Source organism: Monodelphis domestica, chromosome X, assembly GCF_027887165.1.
Source record: "Monodelphis domestica isolate mMonDom1 chromosome X, mMonDom1.pri, whole genome shotgun sequence".
NCBI classification, from domain to species: domain Eukaryota; kingdom Metazoa; phylum Chordata; class Mammalia; order Didelphimorphia; family Didelphidae; genus Monodelphis; species Monodelphis domestica.
In genome coordinates, this window is record NC_077235.1 from 18204807 (window position 1) to 18219637 (window position 14831).

Below are 14831 nucleotides of genomic sequence, written 5' to 3' on the forward strand. Positions count from 1 at the left end.
TTGATTGATAAGATGATGACAGAAGATAAAAATGATGCCGATAGATCACTTGGTACAAAATAACAAAGATAGCTCTTCATTTCCTGAATACGATAAACTTGTATGAGATTCATGCTGAAACCAAGCCAGATCTAAAAGCAACTGGATTCTAGTTACAGTATTATACCTCACAGCACTATTTGATCTATAGGCTAAGAAAACTTCCTTATTGATGCCCATTGGTGAAAATTGTGATTTTCAAAAGAGATGCTATTTTTTGGTATCAAGCACAAAAACTTACAGATAATTAGGATTTTCCTAATTCCAAGAGCAATTTACCTTTTAGTAACTCTGCAAGTACAGGGCTATACTGATGACTGACAGATGTCAGATAATTGTGAAGTTTTTGCAAACTATCTTTTCATTTTGTATTGTTTCAAAAACAGAGCATACAAAGGAGATGGTGAAGGGCTATTTGGATTTCAAACATGGGTGCTCGATTTGGTTGTTCATGCATGGCACTCTTCATTTCAAGCCTCTACTTGAAACATCTAGAGGCCCAGCACATTTATAATTTGTTTGTGCATGCCTTTAAGCATGTTCTGTGCTATTGGTACAGCACTGTGTGTACTAATGGTGCTTTAGGAATATGTGCCAGCCATAATATTGGGAAGAATAAGACATTGTCACTACTGGTCTATATAAACAGACATTGATTATGATGGTCAAAATCTACTTTGGGGAAAATGTAGCTTCAGAAACCCCCAAACACTACCTACCTTACCAACTCTGCATTTCTCAAAATGTTATCCTGAGGCATAATTTTCTTTCAGAAAAATTTTCACAGGCATCTCATAGCTTCTTAAGAGTTCATCTTTTAAAGTCCTTAAAATATCATACCTTTGAACCCCAGTGATCTTATTACTAGCCAACAGTCAAGACAGAAATCAATTCCCATATACACTGAACTATTGATAATAGCACTATTTGTAAAAATAGAAAGCTGGACACCAATTACGTGTCTGAGGATTTGGGAATCACTGAAAAATTGTGGTATATGCGGGTCATAGAATATCACTGTGCCATGAGAAAAAAATCAGAGAAGCATTATAAACTGTATATGAACTGATGCAGAAATAGGAATATACAAAATAACTATAATAATACAAATGGAGACAGCATTATGTGACAATAGAAATCAGATTACATATGATGTCCCGTGTTAGTTTCAGACAAATGAAGTTCAAATACACTTCCTTTCTATTCCTTCCTTTCCTGTTCCTTTAGTAAAAATTAACCATCAAATTAGACTATGGACAGACCAAATCTTAGCCAAATTTTAAGCGGGAAGATAGTGCACACTATGCACATATAGATGGTTATAAATAATCTCCAAAGCACCAGAAAAGGAATTGTTTTATGGCACTTAATTGCATGCATGTCTCATTGTTACTGCAAAATAAAAATCATTCAAAAGAAAGATGGCTGCAAAAGACTGGCTGGGATAGGAGGGATCAGTGGTGTGTCAGCTGACGCAAGAATTTTAATATGCTTTCAAAAATACCTTTTAATAATTTCACCAAAATTTACTATAAGTTCTGCTATATATTCAAATAGACATGATATATAAATAAGTTCAAGCAGATAATATAATTTTACTTTGAAATAAAAATTTGCACCTTATATTTCATTCTAAACACAGTGTGTCAGCTACCATCACCTGAGCTTTTGAACATTCTCAAATTATGGTCCTCAAATATATCACAAGTAAGGGGTTAGGATCATAAGATTAATTAAAAAGCTCTAACACTTGACTAGGGCTTTTTAGGCCCAGGGCAAGTCTCACATACAAACTAAGCTCAGAGTGAGGGCTATCAAAGGACCTTGGGTGACTTTGGCACAGGGACTTTGGCACACAGGTTGGCAGGAGTGCGGATGGGCCAGTGCTTACCCAGCCTGCCATCTGATAGCTTTATATTTTAATTAATTAGTACTATTTGCTAACTATATACCAAAGTTCTGTTGATCCTATGCAACTGCTGTCACTGCCATCAAATGTAGTGCCCCAGGACAAAGTTCTAGATGAACCATGGAGCCAAGATGACTAGACTTTTGTCTAGTAAAGCTAAGAGCTAAAATCTTCACCAATAGTATTGGTTTGGTTGTCACATTTATTTGTTTAATGTCGGTTTTTACTACAGTGATATTTTGAAAGATTCCTGATTATCATTCACTTCAACATTAGATTTTCACCTTTTAGCTCTCTTTCTCTGATTCAAATGGCGCACTTCCATTGATGTTACAATTCTCCACATTTTGACATGCATACAGTAAAATCATGTATCTTGGGAGCATAGTCACTTACCAGTTTCAGGGTCAGAGTTGCCATCTCCTTCAGTGCGGTTGCTGTGTGTAGCATGGTCATAGTAGTCTCTCCGACCATAGCCAAATGGCCTAGCACCACCAACGGCACCTGCTTCCACATCAATAGGTGCATTGTCACTGCCGCTCTCCTGAGAGCTTTCTGGGAGGTGGAAAGTCACACGGCGTTGAGCCTAAAAGAAAGAAAGAAAATGATATGGTTTCAACATTGATCTTAGTAATTGCTTAATTCATCCAATTTAGAAAATGTAGTATTTCAGCTACCTGGTGAAAACACATTAACATTATCTACAACTGTGCACTAGCTGAGGATTTTATGAATAGGCAGCTCTGTGTTCAAACTTATCTTAACTGATAGCAGAGCAAGCCCTATTTTTCAACTGCACAAACCCTGGCACAACATGAAAGCTACCTTGTGCTAAAGATAAATGCTGTCAGCCTTCACCGATGTATGATGGTTTCTATAAATCAGCTCTGAAATTTCCATCAACTTTAGAAAATGAATTTATTTGGCTATTTTTCAAAAATAATTTAGTATTTTTTACACTGGTCATTTAAGACACAGCATAGCATACATTAAGTTTTATGGTTCACTCTGGAGGGTTAGGACATAAATATTACCAAAAACTATTCTTTTATCATTTATCTGAATCATGAGAATCAAAAACATGGGTAATCTTCCATGAGAGCTTAAGAGCAGGACTTTAGTTTGGAATTAATCTGCAATGAATAGAATCCTTTTTTATTTGACAAAATATCAAGTTGGCAATGTGGGAAAGTAGAGGAGACTAGCCAAAAAAACCACACTGTACTGATCAGTTGTAAAATTAATTGCAAAAAGGTGCCCCCTTGATGACAGGCTGAAAGGATTTCTGTGCACGGAACTAATTTCAGGTCCTGAAAGAGTCAGAACTAGGCATAACAAACAGGAAAAATGCATACATGCAAGGGCAATTTGTGATATGACTTTTATAAATTGACATCATGACTACTAATTTCTTGTAGTATTTTTTTTCTTTTACAAAATAGTCTTCAGGCCCCCAATCCTCTTTATAGTAGTTTTTGTTTGTCTGAATTCATCATGCTCTCCAAATGTTTGGATGCATCTCTTTGGCTACCCAGTTTTCCCATGACAAAACAACAATCTCTTTCTGATATTCTCTTGGAGAGTCCAATGAAACACTCCTTAGTGAGTTGCCAAAGGGCTCCAGGTGAGATCCCCGTATTTCCAGGAGTGCCACTAAAGCTGAGCATCATTTTCTCTTTTGCAAACCTGAGGACAGCAGATAGTTTGTTAATGTGCACAGCTAGGGAGCTAGTGTATGGCTCCCATTGTAGAGGGAGCGTAGAGAAGGCATTTAGTTTATGTTTATCTCAGAGTTTCTAAAATGTGAAGAGCTGGGCTTTTTTTTCTTTGGGGGTGACTCTATGCAGATGCAGGTAATACAATAAAATCCCTCTTAGAGTGCTCCTTGTTTCAAAGGAACATTGAACACTCCTTTCCAAACTATGAAAAATTAAATAGCAACCAAAGCGGTCCTTTTCATGAGCCTTGCCTCTGACTACAATACAAGGGGCTGACCTTCAGGGGAAATGTGTTTTTCTCAATGGGTCAGAATCATTTAGACAATAATTTCACTCTTAAGTCCACAATGTAATCTACTTTTCTCAGCTGAAGACTGAGGCCATTGATGCTAGAATATCCAGGCCACCAGCCGAGACTTTTATTCAAGAATATTTGGGTCCTTACATACTTGACTTTGATACAGTACCCAATTCGGCTGAGAGATGATAACAGTTTTAAAAAAGCTGAAAAATAGCACAGAGACAAATGGGGGTATTTTCAGGCTAAGGCCTGAAAGAAGGGACAATGGCTGGCGAAGAAAGCAAAACAGAACAAAAATCACTTCAGTTCTTTCTCAGGTTTTCCTATTGCTTATGACTCAAACCCTTTAATTCTAAAACACCTTAAATGACCAACCCAATACACCCAGGCAATGTGCTCTTAAGATTATTAGTCTCTATTAGGCAGCGAAGGATTCTTCGATGACTCTATCCTTTAGCTGGTTGAATGTGACAATTTTGACAAGCAGTAATTGGTGGTTCCAGGTTCTGTGAGGACAACTGAGAGCCGGAACACTTAGAAAATAGGGACGCATTATTACCAACCTGGGATCGTGCCTATTTTTAGGGACTATCAGTCAAATTTTCTAATTTGGTAAGAATCAAGAAGAGCTGAATTAAGAAAACCAAAAGTGCTTAATTTCCATGTGGAATTCTCTTTTTTCACACTTTATGTATTCCAGAGAGATAGCCAGCTACACTTGATAGAGTGCCAAGCAGGAATTCAGATACGCTTGGGTTCAAATTCCTACCACTTATTTTAGAGCATGAAACTAAACAAAGCTAATTCCGACTTTAGGTGCCTTGGGTAGCATTCTATTAAATCGAAGACTAGCAATGTTACATAAGATGGTCAGAGAAATACCCTCCCTCCTCACTGGCAACATCACAGATTTGAAGAGAATTTGTGTACATGCTCACTCTGTTTTTCCTTTCCCTGAATTTTGCTCCACAAACGCACACATGGCACCATGTGGCTGATGGAGAGGAGGCCCTATTACCATTAACGGAAACAGCTCAAACAATTCATTCAGCCTTTCTTACCAAATCTTTACTTTTTGGAGAAGTCACATGGATGGTACTAGGAATCCCAGTTCCAATAAGTATATTAAAAGGGATGTCACTAGTATGATAGGTTTACAAAGATGGGATATCGTACCTAAAATTTGCATAAAATGAATTTGAAATGTAAAAGTTGACCAATCCTTCATCCCTGAATCCTCTTTTCACCTCCAGCTAACAGTTGTCAATCTGTGCAATGCTGGCTTTTACTGTTTCATGAATAAGAAGTCACAAGCTCATCTTGTGAAGAGTCCAATGCTTTTGTCATGTGAAATCAATAATTCTAATATTGATCCAAAGTCAGATATTGGCAAAGGAGCAGCTTTTCAAGCTGAATAAAGTCAAATGGTCATTCTGTAGCAATAGAAATCCTTTTCAATAGCTTTTCAGTTATGTTTGGACTGCCTGATTTTAGATGAGAAATTCATCAAGTGAATTAAAGAATAAGTTTATGAATAGCAATAAGAATTTGGATCTAGATAACAGCTTTAATCACAAGAACTTGGTTCATATTAACTTGCCTGTTTAATATTCAAATTTCCCCAAGTTATTTCATAAAAAAGAGACTTTAGAATTAAGTATGTTAGTAAAGGAGATGAAAATCTGTGGACTCCATTAATTTTACATACTTCTTCCGAGGCAGTTACCTGTACTTGTTTAGATTATATTCTGTTTCCCCCATTTGGAGATCTATTGCTAACAAAGTTCTTGCCATGAGGAATTGTTAACTCATTGTGTAAGAGTAATGTATCCACATATGGACAGGGCATCATTTACAGAAGACACCATGAGAAAATGTGTCAAAGGGGGAAATCCATTTTGGAGAAATTGAATGCTCTCTGTATAACCTAGTCATATTAAAAGATTGTAATGTCTTGAATAATAAACTAAGTCCACACAAATGGACTAAAAAAACATTAGAACTACCTCTCATTCCATTTTTCTGTGTATTGGCTGTCACAATCATGTTCTTATGTGTGCTAATAAGGATGAAATATTGGTTCCCTCTGCTTCCCTTTCCCTAGAAGATCTGTACTGCCAAATCTTGTACCTATAGATAGCAAACACGAGTTCATTATTATAAACTATAGGCCCATCAAGAAAACTCAACAAACAAACAAAGGATCTTCCTGGGGAAAGAGGACTTAGTTAGTCAGGAGCTCTTTAATCTCCCAAGCCTCAAGTTTCATAAGAATCCTTTCAGACCACAAAGAACCCAATGTAACATGTCAAGTTCTCATATTTGAATTCAGTTAAGCTCCTTCCTACTTCAATGGCTCCACCATATTCTCTGCTTAAGGAATATATTCTATAGTGGAAGAGATCTAACTGGACACTGTGATACACAAAAAGGTTCTATTTCAATAGTTAAGCCAATGTTCTTATCTATAATGCAGATGTTCCTTTTCAGTTTTCCCAATAGACTCTTTCAGAGTCGCTCCTCTTGAGTTTACTAGTGCTAAAAATAAGTGACCATCATACTATACATCTGGAAGAATCAGCTATTACGAGGCCATGCTAGCTTCTTTTTTTTTCTTGAAGTTCTCAAGGGAATCTTCCAGTAGCTCATGAAAGGCATCCAACAATACCTTTGGTGGAGCTGGCTGAAATGAGACTAATTGAAGCTTACTGAGTATAAGATGGCAAAGTTGTGGCAACACAGGAACACTGGCCTACACAGTAAAATCAACACTGGATACTAAAGCAAATTAGAAATAGTAAGTCTTAGATCTAGGGAAATTTCTTATGGTATCTGCCTTTCTGGGGCACCAAAACCAATTTTAATTTCATAGCATATTCAACATAGTATTTCTGTGGGAAGAAGGTGAGGATAATTGTGGGGAAAAGTGCAGAGGAAGGAAGGAAGGGAAAGGACAGGAGGGGAGGAGGAGATGGCAAAGAGAATGAAAGAAAAGAAGGAGTCTAACAGTTATTTTAAAAAATTAAATAAGTGTTTTACATACCAGGTAGCAGGGAAAAAAGAACTTAATCCTCATCTCTACTTGGATGGGGATTGGGGTATAATTCAGTGTTATTAATTATCTATATATTATCACATCAATAAAATAAAGGACCTACATTTTCTACAAAAAAAAATACATAAAGAATATTAACAAAAGGACCCTGTAAAACTATTACCTTTTAAAAAGAAAAATTTAAACTATTTCATTAAAGAAAATTGATGCATTCAAAAGGGCCTCAGCTACAGAGCAATGATGTTATGATGTAAACTTAAGGAGAAGAGGAATTTAATTGTGTGGCTAGAAGAAGTGATTGGCCAAATGACATTTCTGATGATCATTTCCCATTGCACTAATCCAATGTTTTAAAAATTAGCAGGCACTCCAGGGTGTTGTTTCTGCCTCCTACCCATGTGTCTGTTGCAATTTCAACAGCAATCCCTAAAGAACCTCGGGCTAATCAGGAATTTGCCTTCCCGTAGCGATCTTGGGTAACCAGCCAACTTCCAATCTTTGTCACTTTCTTGGTTGGTTGGAATATGGCATCAAAGAATTAATTCAGCTCTGTGGTTGAAAGATTACTACCGGATAAGTTTTGCTCCAAAGCTTTGGGAAAATATTAACTGTCAAATCTAGGCATGTTTTTAGGTTGAATTAGGTTGAATTTTCATGCTACTATGAACTAGCCCATGGCTGAACCTAGTGAAAGGTTTTTGTGAAAAATGTATACCTCAAAGGAGAAAGGATGAAATAGCTTAGTAACTGTGTCTAAAACTGAAAACAACATCGGAACGGATGGGGAAGCAACAAATGAAACACAATTGCTAGGATTTTTACCATAACATTGTTTTAAAAATAAATAACAATTTTAAAAGCTGGACTACGTTTTCTTCTCTCTGTATATAGTTTCATTTTTGGAAGATTTTTTTCTGAACAGTTGTAGAGTACTTTATCAAGGTTTATAAACTTCTGATGATATTTCCAATGATACTGGCCTAGTCTAAAAAAAGTAATATAGAGAGGTCAAATGCACTAATGAATTTAACCAAAATGAATCTAATGAAAATTGGAATTTAGATGAATTCTTTCTTAAGAATTCAGTAAAAGAATTGAGAATGTTGAGCTTATATAGTAAGACTGAGTAAAAAAACATATGTTTTTTATTTGAAAAATTTTAATTGATTTAGGATATTTTTCAATGGTTCCATGATTCACATTCTTTCCCTCCCCTCCCATAGCCAACGAGCAGTTCCACTGGGTTTTACGTGTGTCATTGATCAAGACCTATTTCCATATTATTAATCAAATGAATACTTTTTAAATTAAAATTAGCTAAATATTTCAACTGCACGACAACGGGCAAGTCACTTGATGCTGTTGGACATCGCACATCATGGCATATGTAACGAAATGCTGTTCAGAAAGACAGGCAATACTAATTTTTCTGGCTTTGGCTCTCAAGTGGTTCAAACCTACCAAAATAAAGTTACCACTTAACTTGAGCATTTTACTAAGTAAGGAGACTCAAACAACAGTTTCCTGACTGTCAGTGTCACTGATTGGAGAAGAAAAAAAGCAGTGAATATGCTTTTTTTGTTTAATGAAAATTAATTATTAGATAGTTCTTCCTTGACATACAAAAATATACATATATTTTAAAACCCTCACATTCCATCTTGGAATCAATACTGGATATTGGCTCCAAGGCAGAAGAGTGATAAGGGCTAGGCAATGGGGGTTAAGTGACTTGTCCAGGGTCACAAAGCCAGGAAATATCTGAGGTCAGATTTGAACCCAGGACTTCCCATCTCTAGGTCTGGTTCTCAATCCACTACCCAGCTTCCCTCAAAAATATATATTTTTAAAAACAGTATAAACTACGTTTTTAAAAGAGTGAACTCATCAAAAGTTACATACAAATATGGGACAAGCTAATCAGCTAATTTTAAGGCAAGATATGGATATATTTTACAAGTCAGACTTCCTTAAAAGATTTCTATTTTCTAAAATATTGAACTTACAGTGTTTTGTTTCTATGATGCAATTATTTTCTTGCTCCAGCCACCTACTATTAACCACAATAACCAATGAATACATACTTTCCTCCAAGAGCCTTAAAGCTAACTATGAATGCTAATTAATTATATTTCATAATGTGAGGAATAAGGTATGATTCAGTGTGGCTTCTCTGTAGAACTGTAGGGTATTAAAAGTCCCAGGGAATAAGGATGACCAAAAGAGCTCTGTGCTCCTGATTCCATAGCTACCTACCTCTCCTAACACATCATTTAAGCCTACTAGTGAAGAATGACCTTGGACATAAGATCAGCCATACACCTCTGATTAACCCCAACAAATATCAAAGGAGCACCAAAAAAAGGAGAATAAAATTGCACCAACCACAAAAATGACAAATATGTCTGATATTGCTTTCAACTATGAAATTCATTAGTCAACAATCATTTGATAAATGTTTATTATACGCCAGTTAATGCAATTAAAAGCAAAAATGGCCCCTGCCCACAAGGAGTCTACATTATCATTGTAGAAAGAGTATGTACATAATCACCTGTATACAAAATATATATGTAGAAAAATATATATGTGTATATCCATGTAGTAAAGGAAAGGTAATATTAAAAGGGAAGGCATTTGAGGGTAGAGTGAGCTAAAGCTTTCTTGTACAAAATGGTGTTTAACCTTGGCCTTGGAGGAAGCCAGGGAAACTAAGAGGCATAAGCGAAGATGAAAAGGATGCCACTGAACAAATTATGTTATCTGTTGCTGATGGAATATTATTAGGCTGAAAGAAATAACGAACTGGAGGAATTCCATGGGGACTGCAACAACCTCCAGGAAGTGATGCAGAGCGAAAGGAGCAGAACCAGGAGAACATCGTACACAGAGACTGATACACTGTGGTACAATCAAATGTAATGGACTTCTCCATTAGTGGCAATGCAATGATCCAGGACAATAATGAGAGACTTATGAAAAAGAACACTATCCACATTCAGAGAAAGAACTGTGGGAGTAGAAATGCAGAAGAAAAACATATGATTTACTACTTGAGTTGATGGGGATATGATTGGGGATGTAGACTCTAAGAGATCACCCTAATGCAAATATTAATAATATGGAAATAGGTCTAGATCAATGAGACACACAAAACTCAGTGGAAATGCTCATTGGCTATGGTGGTGGGGATATAGGAAGGCAGGGAAAGTACACAAATCATGTAACAATGGAAAATGATTCAAAATTACTTAAATAAAAAATTTTCAATTTTAAAAAAAGAATTGGAAAATTTCTTAGAACACAGCATGTTAGGGTTAGATGAGATCTTAGAAAAAGGAAAGTCATAATTTAAATGTTTCTAAGAATAGAGAAAGTAAAAAAATGTGAGAGAACTTAGAGCATGGAAAGTCAGATTTGGGAGGGTTCAAAGAATATTCGTATGTCAAAGCTAGAAAAGAACTTAGAACTTGGAAAGTCAGATTGGAAGAATTCTGACAATATAAAATGGTACTAAGAACAAAGAATGTCTGAAATGGAAGAAAATTTTGAACTTTGAAAATCAGAATTGGAAGGGTTTGAAGAACATAGAATGCTGCTGAGAATATAGAGTGGTAAAGCTAGAAGAAAATTTAGAACATTGAAAGTACGAATTGAAAAGGTTCTTTCACCATAGCATGCCAAAGCTGAAAGAAAATATAGAAAATGAAGAGTCCTAATGGGAAGGGTCATAAGGACATAGTATTAGAGAATTGAAGGAAAACTTAGAACATTGGAAGTAAGAATTGTAAAGTTTCTTAGAACATAGTATACCAGAGCTAGAAGAGATCGTAGAAAAAAGAAAAGTTATAATTTAAATGTTTCTAAGAATATAGAATGTCAAATGTGTGAGAGAACTTAGAGCACGGAAAGTCAGAATTGGAAGGGTTCTAAGGACCTAGAACAATACTCAGAACATAGAATGTCTGAAATGGAAGAAAATTTAGAACACAGAAAGGCAGAATTGGAAGGGTTGTAAGAACATTGAATGTTTCCAAGACCACAGAATGTCAGAACTGAAGGAACCTTTAGAATACTGAAAGTCAGAATTGGAAGGGTTCTATAAAAACATAGAATGCTTTAAGACCGTAGAATGCCAGAACTAAAAGAACTTTTAGAACACTGAAAGTCAGAATTGGAAGGGTTCTAAGAACATAGAATGCTTCTAAGACCATAGAAAGTCAGAACTGAAAGAACATTTAGAACAAGGGAAGTCAGAATTGGAAGGGTTCTAAAAACATAGAATGCTTTCAAGACCATAGAATGTCAGAACTGAAGGAACCTTTAGAACACTGAAAGTCAGAATTGGAAGGGTTCTAAGAACATAGAATGCTTCTAAGACCATAGATAGTCAGAACTGAAAGAACATTTAGAACAAGGGAAGTCAGAATTGGAAGGGTTCTAAAAACATAGAATGCTTCTAAGACCATAGAATGTCAGAACTGAAGGAACCTTTAGAACACTGAAAGTCAGAATTGGAAGGGTTCTAAGAACATAGAATGCTTCTAAGACCATAGAAAGTCAGAACTGAAAGAACATTTAGAACAAGGGAAGTCAGAATTGGAAGGGTTCTAAAAACATAGAATGCTTCCAAGACCATAGAATGTCAGAACTGAAGGAACCTTTAGAACACTGAAAGTCAGAATTGGAAGGGTTCTAAGAACATAGAATGCTTCTAAGACCATAGAAAGTCAGAACTGAAAGAACATTTAGAACAAGGGAAGTCAGAATTGGAAGGGTTCTAAAAACATAGAATGCTTCTAAGACCATAGAATGTCAGAACTGAAGAAACCTTTAGAACACTGAAAGTCAGAATTGGAAGGGTTCTAAGAACATAGAATGCTTCTAAGATCATAGAAAGTCAGAACTGAAAGAACCTTTAGAACACTGAATGTCAGAATTGGAAGGGTTCTAAGAACATAGAATACTTCCAAGACCACAAAATGTCAAAACTGAAAGAACCTTTAGAACAATGAAAGTCAGAATTGGAAGGGTTCTAATAACAAAGAATGCTTCTAAGACCAAAGAATGTCAGAACTGAAAGAACCTTTAGAACACTGAAAGTCAAAATTGGAAGAGTTCTAAGAACACTGTATGTTGGAGCTGAAAGAAAATTTAGAAATTGGTGAGTCAGAATTGGTAGGGTTCTCAGGAATTAGCATTTGAGAACTTACAATGAATGTAGAACACTGAAAGTAAGGATTGGAAAGTTTCTAAGAACATAGGTCAGGGATGGAAGAGAACTTATAAAATCAAAAGTTAAATTTTGAATGGTTCTAGCTTACATGAAGATAAATTAAGAATGAGTGAATGACTTGAATATAAAGAAGGAAACTATAAACAAATTAGGTGAACATAGAATAGTATACCTGTCAGATGCATGGGAAATGAAAGATTTTAAGACCAAGCAAGAGATAGAGAATGTAACTAAATGTAAAGTGAATCATTGTGATTACATTAAATTAAAACGTTTTTATGCAAACAAAACCAATGCAAACAAAATTAGAAGGGAAACAACAAATGGGGGGGGCAGACTTTATAAAAATACCTCTAACAAAGGTCTAATGAATCAAATTTACAAGAAGCTAAAGAAATTATACAAAAAAAATCAAGCCATCTCCCAAGTTATAAACTGGCAAGGGACATGAATAGGCAATTTTCATCTAAAGAAATCAAAACTATTAATAAGCACATGAAAAAGTGCTCTACATCTCTTATAATCAGAGAGATGCAAATCAAAACAACCCTGAGGTATCACCTCACACCTAGCAGATTGGCTAACATGACAGCAAAGGAAAGTAATCAATGCTGGAGGGGATGTGGCAAAGTTGGGATATTAATGCATTGCTGGTGGAGTTGTGAATTGATCCAACCATTCAGGAGGGCAATTTGGAACTATGCCAAAGGGCTCTAAAAGAATGTCTGCCCTTTGATCCAGTCATAGCACTGCAGGGTTTGTACCCCAATGAGATAATATGGAAAAAGACTTCTCCAAGAATATCGATAGCTGTGCTCTTTGGAGTGGCCAAAAATTGGAAAAGGAGGGGATGCCCTTCCATTGGGGAATGGCTGAACAAACTGTGGTATCTCTTGGTGCTGGAATACTATGGTGCTCAAAGGCATAATGAACTGGAGGAATTCCGCAGGAACTGGAAAGACCTCCAGGAATGGATGCAGAGTGAGAGGAGCAGAACCAGGAGAACATTGTACACAAAGACTGATACAGTGTGGTGCAATGGAATGGAATGGAATGGACTTCTCCATTAATGGCAATGTAAAGATCCAGGACAATTCTAAGAGACTTATGAACTATCCACATTCAGAGAGAGAATTGTGAGAGCAGAAACACAGAAGAAAAATATATCACATTGTTTGATGGGGATATGATTGGGGATGTAGACTCTAAGAAATCACTCTAATGCAAATATTAATAATATGAAAATGGGTCTAGATCAATGAAAAACATAAAACTCAGTGGAAATGTTCATTGGCTACGGGGGGGGGAGATGTAGGAAGGCAGGGAAAGAACACAAATCATGTAACAATGGAAAAAGATTCAAAATTACTTAAATAAAAATTTTTCAATTCTAAAAAAAGAATTGGAAAGTTTCTTGGAACACAGCATGTTAGGGCTAGATGAGATCTTAGAAAAAGGAAAGTCATAATTTAAATGTTTCTAAGAATAGAGAAAGTAAAAAATGTGAGAGAACTTAGAGCATGGAAAGTCAGATTTCGGAGGGTTCAAAGAATATTTGTATGTCAGAGCTAGAAAAGAACTTAGAACTTGGAAAGTCAGATTGGAAGGAATCTAAAACCCAGTGGAATTGCTCGTTGGCTACAGGAGGTAAGGGAAAGAACATGATTCATGTAACCATGGAAAATATTCTAAATTAATTAAATAAAAATTTTCAAATCACAAAAAAGAAAAGGATGCCAGCACTGATTAAGATAATTATCATTCCCATACTTAATGCCCTGGTAAAGGATTACATAAAAGTGAACAAAATATTTTGCAAAGTCACTTATAAAATGGAAAATGGATAGAAGAGAGTGGCAGGATGGCAAAGAAACTCTGGGTCATGCTAAAAGATTAGTCAAAAGCAGTCGGAATATTTAATCTAGAGAAGCAAATACTTAGGGAAGACATGATAGTGATCACGCAACAGACCAATTAGATGTGTTCTGCTTTACTGAAAAGGACAGAGCAAAAATCAATGGGCAGAAGCTGGTAAAAAGCAAAATGAGAACATCCCACCAATTATAACTAACCTAAAGTGGAATGGCAATCTTGATTGGTAGTAAGCTCTATCCTTTCCAGTCATATTCACAAGCAAAAGCTGGCATGCGCGTGTGTGTGCGCGCGCACAGACAAACACACACACACACACACACACACACACACACACATTCAGCATAAGCCTCCTGGGAATATAGCTCTTTGTTAGATACACTGCTTTTGCATTTTTATTCTGGTTCAAGTGGACTAAATAGCATCTTAGGGGGTCTTCAAATTTGGAGTTTTAGCTGTTGCAGTACATTGGGGAGGGGGACGAAGGAAAGAGAAGGTAATCCTTGTCTTTAATCTAAAAAACTGTAGTACAAAAGTAGCCAATTATAATCCATTACACCATCTGTATATTGGCTCAAAGAATATTTTGCCTACACTTACCTGTTAATAACACCAAAAAATATTCCCCTGTAAGAAACAGTTTTTTTTTCCAAACAGTTTTTTTCAATCTGACACTTTCATTTTAATATGGAAATAGGCAA

At 36.0% G+C, this 14831-nt stretch overlaps 1 protein-coding gene across 3 annotated transcripts in view; it reads right to left on the reverse strand.

The window, feature by feature from the left end:
* LOC100022865 (protocadherin-11 X-linked) overlaps nucleotides 1-14831 on the reverse strand; it is a 575820-nt gene that overhangs the window by 195756 nt on the left and 365233 nt on the right. For all 3 annotated transcript variants that reach the window (XM_056808906.1, XM_056808908.1, XM_056808907.1), the window contains one exon: nucleotides 2345-2534. In XM_056808906.1, the coding sequence (XP_056664884.1) occupies nucleotides 2345-2534 (190 nt within the window). The remainder of the gene's footprint in view (nucleotides 1-2344; nucleotides 2535-14831) is intronic.